The following is a 15,271-nucleotide window of genomic DNA, read 5'->3' on the forward strand; positions in this document are numbered from 1 at the left end:
TGAGCCCAGAACACATCTGGTTTGGCTTCACCCGGAGAGGTGCCCAGCAGGTGCCTGCAGCCTCTCCTGTCCTGTGCGATATCCCAACGGGATAGCCTTCCTAAAGCAGCACGTGGAGCTGTGTTTGGGGTATGCTTGGCATTTTTTTCGGGTGTCCCTTCACGTCATCTGTGGGGATGTGGGTCCAAGTTCTAAGCCGCTAGCAAAGGGAGCAGGTGAGCACTGCCACCCTGCCCAACTCATGAGCTTAAGCTATGACAGACTCAAAAAGAAGCTCCCTCAGCCCAGCCTTGGACGAAGACAATGCTTCAGCCAGTGGGCTTACCAAACTACATCATCTGCAACACATTATAATTAAAGAATTGTTCCTTTAAAGCTAGAATTTGCATTAACTGGATTTGCGACTAGGAAAGACACTGCAAACAAACAGAAAACCTGCAGATTAGGATGCTAATCAGATGCATTTCTATTTATAATCTGCCTTGATGAAGCTGAAGTATTTTCTGTTTCAGGTGTCAGTGCTACACCCACGAATGCAAGCAATTCCCCTGGCAGGGAAACACCTGCTAGTCTCTGGAGACAGGCAAGTGCCAGGGAAAAAGCCTATGCCGGAGGGACGGGGGGTGCGTCGCTTGCTACTTCTCCTGCCCCTTCTCCTTGGGGACCAGCCTGAGAAGAGGAATGGGTTGTGTCTGGCCAAGGATGACCTACGCAGGGTGTTTCCTCAAACACCAGATTTTTCTGTGCTGGAAAACTGCAGGCAGCTTTGCCTCTTCCATCAGAAGTGGCGGGCTGGAAATCTCCAAAGAGCTGTGGCTGGGAATGGCAAGGATCTGCAGCTGGTGCCAGCGGCCATACCCAGCCAGGGACTGGAGAGCTCAGTCTGCAGAGGACAGATGGACAACAGGAGATCCCTGAAACCTGTCCGAGAGGGTCACTGGGCTTCTTCCCTTGGGATTCACAGCTGCAGCAAGAGCAGGTCCCATTTCTGCAGCAACCTGCAGTGCTACGTAGGATGCTCCCAGCTAAGCCAAGGCTTATCCTTGGTGCCTGAGTTTGTAGATCGCAGAGGAAAGGCCTGAGCTGAGAGAACGGCATGTTCAGCAAGCACAGGCAGATGCACAGCGTGCTGCCAACTACCCAAGCTTGGCAGCATCTGAACGCCTGCCAGAACTGATGGGTGCTTCTCATTTCTCCTGATGGTGTCTTACTCCAAATTAACAACTTTTTTCCTTTTTTTTTCCCTGGAGCTCCCTCTTTCACTCCAGAGCATCCATAAGGAATAAAGAGATAGCAGGTCCACCCTGTTCTCCTTTTCTTCTAAAGCCTTCACTAATGCTATATGGGAAGTCTTTGGGGCCATAGGAATTATTGTTAATGAAAGTCCGGGGAGGGCTGTGACTTGCATAAAAGGATCTAACAGGAATTTGGTGATAAACCAGGACTTAGCAATGTGAAAACCAGCTACAACGTTGTTTTTTTAAATGCAGCTTAAAGAAAGAAACTTAAAAGACATGAGTCATCATTTTGAGATGTGCATCAAACAAGTTAAATAACTCTTACTTTCTTAACGACATATTAATCAAAGTGCATTGATTCTTGAATCAGATTCTACTACCAACAAGCCTTCTATCTTCTCCATCCTGATGCATGCATTAAGAGAGTTTTACTCTGACAGATACAATATAGCAATCAATAAAATCTTATTATATGGAGCTGAGATACATGGATTTGTTGCAGGATTTATGCACTACTTTCAAACCTGGTGCTATTTCATGTCTCAGCCTTAATCTGTAATTGAAAATAAATCTCCCTGAATACACCAGATTCTAATTTTCTGGATGTATGGGCAAATGTGAATGGAAGCCGGCCTTCCCTCAGGGAGAAGTCTGCTTTCTGATCGTATCACTCCCCCTGTGCACGCCACTGTGTTGCCAGATTCTTCTGGAGAAAGCACCCTGCCTGGCCCTGCGCAGGCAGGAAAACATGTGCGCAAACGGGTAGCGCCTGGTCACCACGCTGTGCAACTCCATCACGCCTCCAAACCCTCCGTCCCCTTCCCCACACCTCCAAAGACACTCGCTGCCCGAGGATTGCTGCCTCCTGGGCAGAGACAACGCAATCTGACAGCACTAGAGCCTGAGTGACATGAGCATCGCAAGGCTAGGTTGGATGAATAAAGATCAGGGAGAAGGATGACTGGAGACGCGGGTGTTTCTCAGCTGCTTTTCTCCAGCTCCCGGGGTTTGCTCGGGGATTGCTCATAGAATGGTTTGGGTTGGAAGGGACCTTCCAAGGTCATCTAGTCCAACCCCCCTGCAAGAAGCAGGGACATCTCCAACTATATCAGGTTGATCAGAGCCCTATCCAACCTGACCTTGAATGTTTCCAGGGATGGAGCATCTACCACCTCCCTGGGCAACCTGTGCCAGGGCTTTACTACCCTCATTGTAAAAAATTCCTTCTTTCCTTATTTCTGTCTTCCATCCTTCCTGCTCAGCATGCTGCACGTGAGCCTGCGTGGAGATTGCCTCTCACCTCACAAGGCGTGGGACAGCTGGGAAGGTAATGCAGGCATTTTTCCTTTGGGTTCGTCTCAGTCTGCAAGGGCTCGGTGCCGCTTGGATGTATGACAGCAGGTGGATACCCAGCAGTCTCCCTGGAAATGGCTGGAGGGGACTTTGATCTAAGCAGCTCTGTCAACAGCGTTAATACAATAAAAATAATCAAATTCACTCAGATGGGAATGAGAGAGATGGAGAGATAGGCAGACAACAGTGCAAATCGGAGGCAATAAAGAGGACAGGAGCAACAGCAAATCACCTATGCAACACCACGAGTTCAGATGCTTCTCAAAAGACCCGCAATCTTGAATTCATCAAAAAGTCACTGCAGCATCATGCCTTTTTTTCTGCTTTCATTTTTTTCCTTTAACACATAACACACGTGCTTGTTCCTTTTCTAAGCAGAGGCACAAAATGGGCACATTTTCAGAGGGAGGTCTGCATGGCCTCCTGCGTGGCACATACATGGTATCTGCCTCTCATCCCAGGGGAAGGAAACACAGGTTTGCAGTTGTTGCACTAAGTGCCTGGTCTTTCCAAGATTTCCCTAGAAACCGAGCAGAGAGCTGCAGAAGCATGCTGAGGAGTGCTGGCGGCTAGAGTATGCATCGCTATTTTTTTCCTCCTATCGTGGAGGGAATGACCATCCTCAATATGAGGCTGTTTTCTCGGGAAAGACAGTTCCATGGGAGAAAAGGGGATTTCAATAAAGGAGTTGTCAATTCGACAGGAATATGACTCCTCCCATCAAAGTGTTGGCTCTTCTTTTTTTGGGTCCCTATACTTTCTGAAAAAAAAAACCCCATGATAACTCAATTTACAGGAACAGCAACCAGAAACGGAGAACTGGCCTGAGGAAGGCACTAGGGAAATAAACAACAAGCAGCTAGAAAAGACTTCAAAATGCAAGACTCCTTTGTGAGCCTTGCATTGGAGGAAGCAGCCCAGAAAAGCACCCACTGGAACACTTCAGCAGGTGGCTCGCAAGGTTTAAGCATCATCCCTCACCCCAGGGGCAGGTGTGGAAAGGAACAGGCACTCAGACTATGCAAGCCCCATGCAGCAGTTCCAGGTTAACTCTGATCACAAACCCAAAGGAGGGAACGAACTCCACTGACTCTTGGCTTTGCGCGTGTGCCTCCGAGGACGGATACCCAGGCAGAGCCCCACGCCGGTTACACTCAGCAAAGCCAGCAGGACATACCACTCCGTGAGATGGCAGTAATGCACGGGGAAGGTATGCACGGAGCGCACGGAGCCCGCGTTCGGTGCTCAGCATGCAGAGACATCACATCGCCTTCTGTTTAATAGTACAGCAAGCGCCAACCGCGGGACGCTCCTCCCCACGTGCCCCATCCCTGTGCGGTGCCACCCCAGAGCAGTGCCCTTCCAGTGACAGACTCCCACAGAGTGCTGCCAGGCAGCATGCCAGGGCTCCCCCTGCTATAATTATTCTTCATTTGCTGACCCACTGGTATATTTTGGATCACCATTAACAATGACAGCTGAGGAGCTACCCGCACGGTCTCCAAATTTACCCTCTCGAACCTCGTCCCTGCCGCAGCTGAGTGCACATTCCCCATGTCCTTGGGGGACGGGGGGACCTGGTGGCTGGCTGCCTGCAATCACACCGTCATCTGCTTTAGCTGACCTGTAGGTCACTTGGGTGGGGACCCGCACAAGGGTCCGGCAGCGAGGGGAATGCTAGCACGGTCTAAGAAATACCATCACCCATTTTTTGGGAGCACCATGCACACGCGTGCAGCCTCACTTTTAAAACACTGACCTGTATGACCTGCAAATGTCAGATACAGCAGATTACAGCCTGGTAGCGGCCAGGCTTTGCCTGTTTTGGATTCTGTCAGTGTAGTCTCCACTCCAAAGTCACCCACCTCTGCTTAATGGGGATAATTCACCTTCCAGATCCCAGTTGCTATGATGGGACACAACCTCCTCGCTTCCCTGAAGTGTTTTTTTTTTACCACCACAGGGACATTAGCCGTTTCTGAGTGATCTCTGAAGACTGTCACCGTGGCAGTGGCAGCAGGGCGAGCAAGGGGCGACAGGGCTTGCTCACGGCACTGCCAGCCAAATGAGGCTTAGGAATAAAATAGCCCCATTGACCCAACATCCACCAGAGATGCAGCAAGCGGTCAGGGGAGGAAAGGAAGGAAAGAAAGGCAAAGAGTGGGGGAACGGGATGGGGAAGAGGTTAAAAGCCTGCTGTCCTCCCTAGGCAGCTGCAGGGACATTGGGGAGGCAGCCTGGCCAGGGGTCTGCCACTGAGGGCGTTCAGTCAGGTACCCTCAACCTGGCCCAAGCCCCACAACGGCTGTCTCCACTCCCCCCCCACCCTTATTTCTAGCTCTGAGTTTTGCTCAGCTAGCGAAAGGGTTAAGTTTAATTTATACTGATTTCTATTTAATATCATTCTCTCCCCGTAGGAGCCGGCAGCTGTGAGCTGATTGTACTCTCTCATTATGCAGTCTGTATCACTAATGGCCTGTGACAAAGGCATGCCATCTTCCCGGCCTTACCCCCGAGAGCCAATTAAACACACATACTCCCTTCCTGTTTGCAGAGCATTACAATGAAATTAAACTGAATTTCAAAATCATTTTCTCCTAAAGACATCTCTTTGCAATAATTAATGCATGCTATTCCTTTGCATCTGAAATATTCATCAGGAGTGTCGACTAAAAAAATTTTTAAAGCTGATTGCCCTGTACCCTACACATTGCCTGATGATGCTCCAGTCCCAGCCTGCGGTACCTGCCTGGGATGGGGACCCATGGTGACACTGCTGGCAGGGCAGCTCCACGTCTGCTTCTGGATAACAATAATAACAAATCACAGCTTCTTCAGGAACCATAAATAAATAAGACTACACAGAAGGCATCAGAAACCCAGCCTGACTCCTGACTTGGTGGCACTGCTAACGCACAGTGAAAGAGGGGACTGGCAAAGTCAGAGCTGTGTATATGCTAAGGCCAGGCAGAAATGAGCCAGCCTGCCCGTCTACACCGGCAAGATTAACCGGCGGTGGGGCTCGGTGCAGGCAGACAAGTGCGCTGCCTGTACCTACCCCACTGCCCAAAGAGCTGCCAGCCGGCAGCGGGGGCAGCAGGAAGGTGGGCACGCCAAGATACCAACCAGCGGCCGGGGCCAGAGCCTACCCACCCATCCTGCAGCTGGTTTAGTTCTCAATCTAAATTGCAGAATGGCCCTGGGGGCCAGGAACCTCTGACCGAGGAGTCTCTGATGCTCGTCATGCCACACGCAGATCGGGAGGTGTAATTTGAAGCACATAACTTATTCATGGCCTGTCAGATCTATTCCATTTGGGAAAGGTCTTCAGCCCGGTATCCTCTTGAATTTGTTATCCCCCATGATGAGCAGGATTAGCCATGAGCTCTCCTCCGAGAACTTGCCATCCCAGCCACAGCAGCTTCAGGTGGGGACAGTCCCAATGGCATCTGCTGCTACCACAGGGTAATGCGATCTTTCTTCTGTTTGCAAATATTTGATAAAACCTACCAAGGCACACACTGGACCCACCTGCAATAGGTATTATTATTATTAGGGTATTACTGTCTAGTGAAATTTGATTTGAAAGAAGCAAATATCAGAGGTTTTCCCATCCCTGGAAACATTTTATGCTTCAGAAACTGTTCCCTTGCTTGAAAGGGAAAGGCAAATCCTAAGAAAACCCAGAAAAAGACACATTTCCTTTGCATTTCTGCAATGTATCACATGTAAAAATAAAATAAGCCTTAGTTTCAGATTAAAAGGTCTCATTATTTGGAATACTGAGACTTTTCACTTTAAAAAAAATGTTCTGGCAATTTCAAAACCCTTGCCTGAACTGCTCCCACACTGAAGACACCCGCTGTGATTTTTCCCCAGAAAGTTCAGCTTTCCATCAGTTAGTATTTTCTGACTTACAAACAATGGTTCCTTGAAAAGCTCCCTCCTGACGCCGGCGACCAAGCTCATGACCCCAGCCCACCCCATGCGGCCGCGCTGCCCGTGCTCATGACTTCAACCCTACGCACCTTGTCCTTAAATACTCAGCCATAACCAGGAGAGCAAACTCCCCCACAGACACCCAGCAGGAGGCAGGACAGATCCAGCACCTTGGAGTTTTCCACTGATGTGGTCCCCATGTAGGTTAAGCTAAATCCCACCCATTTACAAAGTTTAAGTCCCCATAAAACATTAAGTACCAATATAGTATGCTTACAACCCCAAACATACCCCATTACTTGGCTAACTGTAGCCAACATAAGCAAAGCCCCTCCCCGAGCCCAGCGTTTGGAAGCATGTCCAGCCTGCATCCCTGGTCAGGCTGTGACCATCCCATCTCCAAACCCCCACCAGCAGCCAGGGAACCCCAGGGACCAAACCAGAGCTGCTGCCCCCCCGTCTCCCTGGGCTGCCCTCTGCCAGGCACCACGGGGAAGCCATCCCAGTACCTGTTTTGAACCAGCCGTCGGGTGTGAAAGCATCTGCTGTTTCTTTGGGTCTGTTCCAGTACTCGCGGAAGACGGAGGGTCCCTTCACAAGCAGCTCCCCTTCTTGCCCCTCAAGACCCGGTGTCACCTAGGACAAGCAGACAGTGAATGCATCCCAGGGAGCAGCAGCAAGGAGTTGTCCCTGCAGCCGCATTGCCTCCACCACTTGTCCCCCAGCACCATGGTTTGCTATGCAGCATGGTGGGGGGCAAGCAGGACCCACACCATGTGCCCTTCCAGCCTTCACCAACCTCCGATACAGCCTGCCTACCTGCAAGACCTCTTTCCTCAGATGGAAGGGCTCACCTAAGCACCTTTGATATTAAAAAGCACTGAAAATAGACATCTGTGTTACATGGAAACATGAACTGCCATCCTGGAACCACAGCCCAGGCAGGCTGACGCCTTCCAGCTGCTGGCAGAGAGCAGAGGACAGATCTTGCATGCAAACATGTGGGAAATACTCTTGGGAAAGAGACGGTCCTTTCTGACCCCTGGATGGCCTGATGCAGACCGGCTTCGTAAGAGCTCTCTGCACCCTGCTCCCACTGCAGCACCCATCAACCTCTGCCAGGGTCAGGTTCTCTCCCAGGAGGTAATTCAGGGACCCCTCGCCCCAATCCCCACTTGCTGCCCTCGGCGCTTCAGCACAGTCTGGGGAGTAGGATACTGGGGGTGCATCAGCAGAGGCAGCGTGTCATGCTGTGCCATCTCCAGGCACCTCAATCCGGGCACCCACCGGGTCAGGGGTGCCATCGTCTCCCATCTCTCTCTGGCAAGATGGCCCTTCCCCACAGCTTAGGCTCTTGGGGGATGGATGAAACCAGGTCACAGAGGCCGTGTCCTGAAAGACCCACGCATCCCCAACTCCAAGTCCCATCCCCAGAGTGCTGCCGACCTCCAGGCCTGTAAATCTGGCAGTGACAGCAGCAAGCCGAAAGGGCGAGTGGCTGGCTCAGCCATGGAAAGAGCAGCCACAGGGGCCACGGGCCACCAGCTGCACTGCTTGGCACTCGCAGCAACCTGCCGCTGGGCTGGCAGCAGCGAAGCCCTGCCCTCCCTGGGGAGGGGAAGCACGGACTGCTGTCCCACAGCAGCTGTGAGATCGGATCCTCATCTGATGTTGAAGGCACCGCCACCACTCGCTCTAGATGCACTGGATCTGGTGTCTCAGGGGCGAGGACCACCGTCCTGCACACAGCAACCAGGCAATGCAGCCTGGGGGCCGCCACCGTGAGGCAGGGGGAAGCAGGGGATGATGCGCTCCCATGGCTGTGCCACACTGCTGTCTGCTTTGTTGATAGATAGAAAACTTGGTTTTCCAAAACTGTCAATCTAACACTTTTTTTTTCCTGAGGAGGTGGCAGGAAACACCATCTGATTTGTTCTCTGGAACACGCGGCTCCTTTCAGGCTCACTAGAAGGCAACGCTTGTAGTGACAACTCAGCACCCTGCAAACCTGCACGGGCAGGTTTTCTACGGCAACAAAACAAACATCCTGCTGTTATGGAAACTGGAGAATCACAGGAAGGTCACAGACTTGCCTGACATGGCATGGTATCTCATCTCCCCTGCACATACATTGCTTTTTAATTATAAGGACGGAGGCAGGCTATGGGATGAGGCACTAGAGAGGCACAAACATCACACTACTCGTGGGACTGCGGCAACCTAAAGTCCTTTGCAGGGAAGATGTGCAAAGCCACTCCTGGGATGGAAGGTCACTGCGAGATGTGCTTGTACACATTGCTCCATCCCTTTGCAGAGAACATTCCAGTAACAGGAACTCCGAGCCACTTTGTACTTGAGCTGCTGCAACACGGCCAAGATACATCTGGGACCCCAAAAGACAGCAATGCCAGAAACGCAGCCACAAGGGAAAGCAGTAATAGCAGAACTGGAGTGCCAAGCAGAGTCCCAGAGCAGGGCAGGCTTTGTGTCTCAGCACAGCCTTTGGATGGAAACAAAGCTCCTCTAATGTAAAATACTTAGAAAGCTGCTTTTAAGGCACAATTTTTGTTTTAAGTCGTTCCTTCCTGATGTCCTGTCTTGGAGGATGGGGTGACAAGAGGATCTCTGCCCATACAGCCCAGGCACTTCTACAGAACTGCCTACATGCCTCTGTGTGTCCCGGGCTGGGCTGAGCCCCCGGAGCTCTGGCTGTGCATCATCCCCACTGCCTGGAAGATGCTGCAGGAGAAAAGCTCATTAATGCTGATGACAAGAGTTTTGCTGAGTGATGGCAAGGTGAAGATGGTGCTGGATGAGTTCTCCCCTGGGGATCTGAAAGAGGGAGCCTGAAGACCAGACCATCCACAAGCAGGACAGCACAGAGAAACGTGAAGTCAGGAGAGCCCAGGCCCAAACCTCCGTACCTGCAGCAGCAAAAGGGCAAGAGGCACAAAGCCTGCGTGGCAAGCATGTCAGGGATGTGGTGGGTGACACAGGACCAGCAAGGCAGGGTTTCAGTGCTGTTACAGAGGCTGCATGTAGTTTTACAATGCAGCTTTTTCTTCTCGTTCCTTTTCCTCCAGCCATGGAATCAGAAAACAAGCAACTTCCCTGAGCAACCCAGTGCCCACAGTATTCCCAGTTCCAGTTTTGCCCATCACGTAACCCAGTCTTTAAAACCGTGCCAGCAACACCTTTCCTCCCAGGGGGAAACTCCACCACCCATCTCCCTGCAAACGCTGTGGAAACGCCGCCACCACTGTATCCCGTCCGCCCCTTCTCAACTAGAGATAACTGACTATCAAAATCACCCTCACATTAAAGGCGCTTTAATTACTAGTGCGAGCCTGCAAAGTTAATCCCTTTAGCCGTCAGGCTGCTTCTGACTCCCCCAAAAGGGCTGGGGAGGGGCTGGCAGAGGTAAGAACGGTGAAGACCTGTGAACAGTTGCCTGAGCTTCATCTACAGATCCTGCCAGATTTTGTCTTCTGCTTGTCGGCGCTGAACACGAGAACGGGTGGAAATTTGGCTACTAGAAGTGTCTCCAGCCCCCGCCTGCCCAGCTGAGCCCTGCCCTGCACAGGCATTGCACAGTGCCAGCCCCACCTGCACCGTGCCCCGGATCAGAGCAGCAGAGCTGCCCCAGGGACCAATCCTGCACAGTGTTTACCTGCACGCTGCAATGTCTTGTGTGAATCAAGCCTTGAACCAGCTCCAAATTTCTTGTCATATCAACTCAAATTTTGGCAGTGGCTCAACCCACATCTTATCTCGAGCAGAGCTCCTTGGCAGCAGGCACCTCCCTGTTGTGTAATTTAATGATGTTATAGCTGGCTTGCAAACAGTAAAACAGAAAGGCCGTGACGTTATCTTAATAGGATTTTGCTTGCTGAACTCCGAATGTCACCGGCACTGCTCCCCAGTGTAGCAGAGGGGACACAAACCACCCCAGTGCCAGCAGCTTCTGCTGCTTACAAACAGCATAAATTAAAATTCAAGGTTCGAGGCATTTAGCTCCTACAACCCCTTGCATCTGATCCCTGCTAAAATCCCACGTACACCAAGCTAGCTGGCTGCTAACCCACTTTGAAAGCAGGATTTTGATGGCAGCAGCATGGCTAGTCTGTTTGTTTCCTTCCTTGTCAAATCTCAGCGGCACCCGTCGTTGATACACTGGATCGACGTTGCAAGCAGCTGCTGAAAGCATCAGATTGCTAATTGCACAGATATCCTCCTCTCCCAGTGCTATATTTTAATGCATGTTTCAACCGCTTTAATGCATTCGAGCAACTTTAACACCCAGGCACAGCGTGCCCCCGAAGGTTGCCGTTTGATAGCTTTCTGCTGTAAAACCGATTCGGCAAGTTGAGCTGGGCCAGCCGGCATACTATAGATAAGATTACATTTTCCACGCATGAAAATAAAAGGTTGTAATAAATCCTTTGAAGGACTAAAACTGGGTGATTATAAAATTCATATTTTCCCTGCTTCCATTTTACCTCTTTATTAAGAAGGAAGCGAGGGCAGTTTGTAAATAGCAGGGAATCCCCGCTTGGCAAGCGGCCCTGGGATTTGTTCAAAGTGGCCATTTGTTTTCTTGCGGTCTCTGATATACGCTGCCCCACGCTCCTCCGGGAACTGCGGGAGAGGAGCTTGTAATGGACTGTAATGGAATTAGGGGCTTTTATGGAGGTAGGCTCAGAGCAGCACGTTTTTCGCTGGGAAGCAGGGGAGGCACGGTGGATTCCTAAGCAGAAACATGTGGAAGCCGCAGAGTGAAAGCTGGAAGGCGAGGCTTTAAGGGGAGGTAATAACTTGTTATTGGGCTGATAGGATTGGGAGGAAAACAGACAAGCTTTTAGGAAAAAAGCCAAACACCTTCTTCGGGCTGCAAACAGTAAGTTTCAGGACACATTTAACTTCTACCAGACCCCTCCTTCCCCCCACCCCCCAAAAAATAATAATCTGAACCTCTTTCCTCTGGGTGAGTACCAAAGGCTGCGGATCAGAGCATCTTCTTCAGGAGGGATGTTAAAAAGGACCTTGCAACTCTCATGCCCCAGAAGCACAAGACAGTGCAGTTGCAGAACAGCAGTTTGCCTGAATGGGCTGAAGAGGAGCAGGGCACCGCAAGGGGGTCTTCTTACCCTGCAGAATGATCATTTTCCTTTTACTCTACTTACACCTCTGTCCCTAGGTCCCCACTCCCTGTTCCACCCTCCTGCCCACTTTCCAAACCCTCCGCGGTCCTGGTTGCATGAAGAACCAGTTCCCAGCAGCCAACCTGCACCCACAGCTCCCACCATGCTGGGCTCTGAGCAGCCCAGCTTCTTTCACAGCACTGCTGCCAGAGCAGGAGAGAATAGCCTGGGGCATGCACCAGCTGGGCACCATCACTGGTAACAACCAAGAAAAGCAAAAGCCTTTACATTTGTGGGGAGGAAAGAAATGCCTCTGCAGCCCTGCCGCCTCCGCCACAGCCCTACTGCACTGCTCAGCTTTGGAAGTGCTTGGCATTTTTCCTCACCTTGTAAATAAGTGATTACTGTGATCAAAATAATTAAGCAACCTAGCCTTTTAAGTGACTAATAGAAGACAATAATTTATATGCGTGAGGTTTATGGAAGTGATGAAGCCCTTTTAGCAGTTCTCGCAAAGTAGTAACTTTTCTCCATTGTGGGTTGTTGTGGGTTGTTTTTTGTTTTTTGTTTTTTTAACATACCAGAGCATGGAAAATAAAATAATGAAGCCAAAGTACTGCCGCGCCTGCCCCTGGCACCCCAGGGTGAAGCTGCGGAGCATGGGTGCCCTGCCACACTCCCCACCGCACTGCTGCCGAAGCTTGCCTGCTACCAGCGCTTCCAGACACAGGCCCTGTCCCTCATGAGACCACTCACCCGCCCTTTCAAGATTTTGGTGGCCCAGAGTGCTGCAATAGAGCAAAGCCCTGCCCCAATACAGCGTCCAACAGCTCAGCCCCCACTGACCTGGAGAAAGCACGGGAGCTCCAGGCTTTGCTCAGACTGCTTTTCCAGACCTGGGGATCACGCTACATCCAGAACTGGTACGGTGGGTGATGGCATGCTCACCTGCCTCCAAAAGGAAGCTGGAAACCAATAATCTGCTTGACAGTGCCTTTTAATCACTGTCTCCCTGGGCCATATTTGAATGGATGTCCTAAAGGTGTGAGGCTTGCTAGAGCATTACCAAATTCCCAGGCAATTTGAACTCTCATGCACATTCATAATTAAAAATTCCCTGCTAAGTTGCTTGGTTTTGTAAAAGCATTATCGTTCCTCTGAGCTCCGTGTCCTGCAGCATCCTGCAGAAGGCTAGCAGGAGGCAATTTAGACACAGAACAATTTTCCTCCTGCTGGAAAAAGGCAGATTTCTGCTCCTTGGGGACACAGCACAGAGAGAAAGAGGGGAAAAAAAACCCCAACCAAAAAACCCCAAACCCAGGCTGTAATCTACAAGGCCACATTTCACATCTGTTTTTGCAATGTTAACTTTTATAAAAGGGCTGGGAATAACACAATCAATTTACTTTTCATTTTGGAGGGTTATAAATTTAAAAGCAAGACTGGTGCACAGTGGAGCTGGAACACTGAAACTTATTTTCAGAAAACCCAGCCCTCTACTTAAAGCAAATGTTGCTCCACTGAAAACAAAAGTGACTGTATATATTTTTAGGCAATACTGATTTTTGAAAGTTACCAGGACTGATTAACTCCAGATGATCCCAAAAGAACCACAGAAAACAGTTTGCGAAAGGTCAGTCCTCCCTGCAGTTGCTCCATGGACCCAAAACTTCTTGATCTATATTAACACCATAAATTAGACATGTAACACTATTCCAGAAACGCCATCAGCTCTCCACGCTGCTGTTCTCATCCCTCTTGTTTGCAGGCTTCAGAAGATAATAAACGAGGCGAGATGTCAGCACATCTTCCCACTCCCTCAGCTCTCTTCATTAGACAAAGGCTCCTGACGTGCCCTCACAACGCCCGCTCTGATTTTGTGCTCGGGGGCAGGCAGAGGACCAGGCAAGGATTCAATTAGCAGCCCACCTTCGGTTCGTTTTTCATAAGCCTCACTTAAAAGTTGAGGTCAGCAAGGCTGTGATGTGCTGTGACTACAGACGATCACGCTGCCTCTAATTGCTTCCTTGTGCTAAGCCATCCCGCAGTAGCCAGTGCCTCCTTCCTTTGGCTGGAAGCGCTCTGGGGCAGAGATCGTCCCTTTTTCTTCTGGTCTCTGTGCTTCAGCATCTCCCCACCACATCCAGGGCTCTTTTGCAAACATCTCCAAGACACGCTACAGCAGCAACAGCCTCCACAACCCAATGGAAGTCCAACAGGCATATCATGGGAGAAGGCACGCAGCCTGAACCCATAGCTCAGAAGGACTCACCTGTGAAGTTGCAAAAATCAAGCAGAAACAAGCACCAGCAACTGTGTTGGCAGGAGACCTGCTTTCATCCCGTGCCTCCCAACACCAAACATGAACACCCCAATCTCCCAGGCTCTCCTGGCACAGGCAAGGACACAGAAAAGGGTTGAAGACCAACACCAGCCAAGATGGGATGAGAGAAGAATCCACCCACCTCTTGTCACTCATGCTGGGAGAACCAGGACTGCCAGCCTAGTGAAAGGGACCGGTCACCGCCCCGCTACAAGGAGAAATGAAAGCATAAAACAATAATAAAGAGATGAACAGAGATCTTGAGGGTGCTATGACAAAGGTTAGCTCAAAGGGAAGACTTGTGGAAAGAGGGTTCTTCTTGACAGATTCAATTTCAACGTGCAAGAAAATAGTCTTCTGGAATCAAGGCTGCTCCTGGGATAAGAAAACTTTTCAGCTAAGAAACAAAGGGACATGATGCTAACACAATTTGCCTCCCTCCACTTCTACTACCAGGAGGAAATAAAATGCAGCTATTTTCACAAATTAAAAAAAAAATAATCAGAGGACAGACAGAAAGAAAGAAGGAGATATAAATACCTATGAGAATGCAATTACTGACTGAGTTGACTAAAGAACTGGATGAGATCAATGAGAAGCAGCTAAAATGTTTATACAGTAATGAAAGCAGCCTGGGCAACCAAGTGGAGAAACTTGAATTACTTGGGCAGGACACAAAATAGGATACCGAGGAGACGAGAGGAACATAGTGAAACAATAATTGTAACGGGAACATACACAACTGCAGTGTCTAACACTGTGAAGGCTTTAGAAGGAGTTTTTGGAAGAAGCAGAGGCAAATGGAAAGTGGGAAAAAATGCACACAGCTTGAGTTTACCAAAGGTGGATTGCACCAGAAAACCTGAGGACTGATGTTCCAGATAGAAGAAAAGCAGCAGATCTGATTCAGGCTGCCTTCAACAACACATTCCCCACGCTGCCTGCCCAGAAGGTGGCTACTGACAGGACAGATCACAGGGCTGAGAGCAAGATTCATGAGGTGGGGGCCAAGACCCAGGTAGAGGAGACTAAGCCCAAAGCATCCCGCAAGCCCCTATGGTAGCCAGCCAGCCTCGCTAGCCAGCCTCCAGCTCTCCATCGCTCAACTCGAATGTCACCCCAAGTCTCAAGTCACAGCGTGACCCTGAATCAGTGACTTGCTGTCCTGATGAAGGCACTGTAAGGGGCTTCAGCACCATATGGCATGTCCTGCACCTATAGCAGCAAGCCGCTGATGGTAGATGGAACTGGGACACTGGAGGTAAGGTTCATCACCG

The 15,271-nt window shown here is 50.3% G+C and overlaps 1 protein-coding gene across 8 annotated transcripts in view; it reads right to left on the bottom strand.

Annotated features, from left to right (window-relative positions):
- Positions 1-15,271, bottom strand: part of ACSF3 (acyl-CoA synthetase family member 3) — a 68,165-nt gene that overhangs the window by 23,110 nt on the left and 29,784 nt on the right. For all 8 annotated transcript variants that reach the window (XR_013923658.1, XM_080364877.1, XM_080364880.1 and 5 more), the window contains exon 7: positions 7,040-7,166. Coding sequence is in view for 7 of the 8 variants with exons in the window: in XM_080364877.1 (XP_080221003.1) it covers positions 7,040-7,166 (127 nt within the window). In the remaining variant the exon portion in view is untranslated. The remainder of the gene's footprint in view (positions 1-7,039; positions 7,167-15,271) is intronic.

Source organism: Falco punctatus (genome assembly GCF_963210335.1).
Source record: "Falco punctatus genome assembly, chromosome: 14".
In the NCBI taxonomy this organism is placed as follows: Eukaryota; Metazoa; Chordata; class Aves; order Falconiformes; family Falconidae; genus Falco; species Falco punctatus.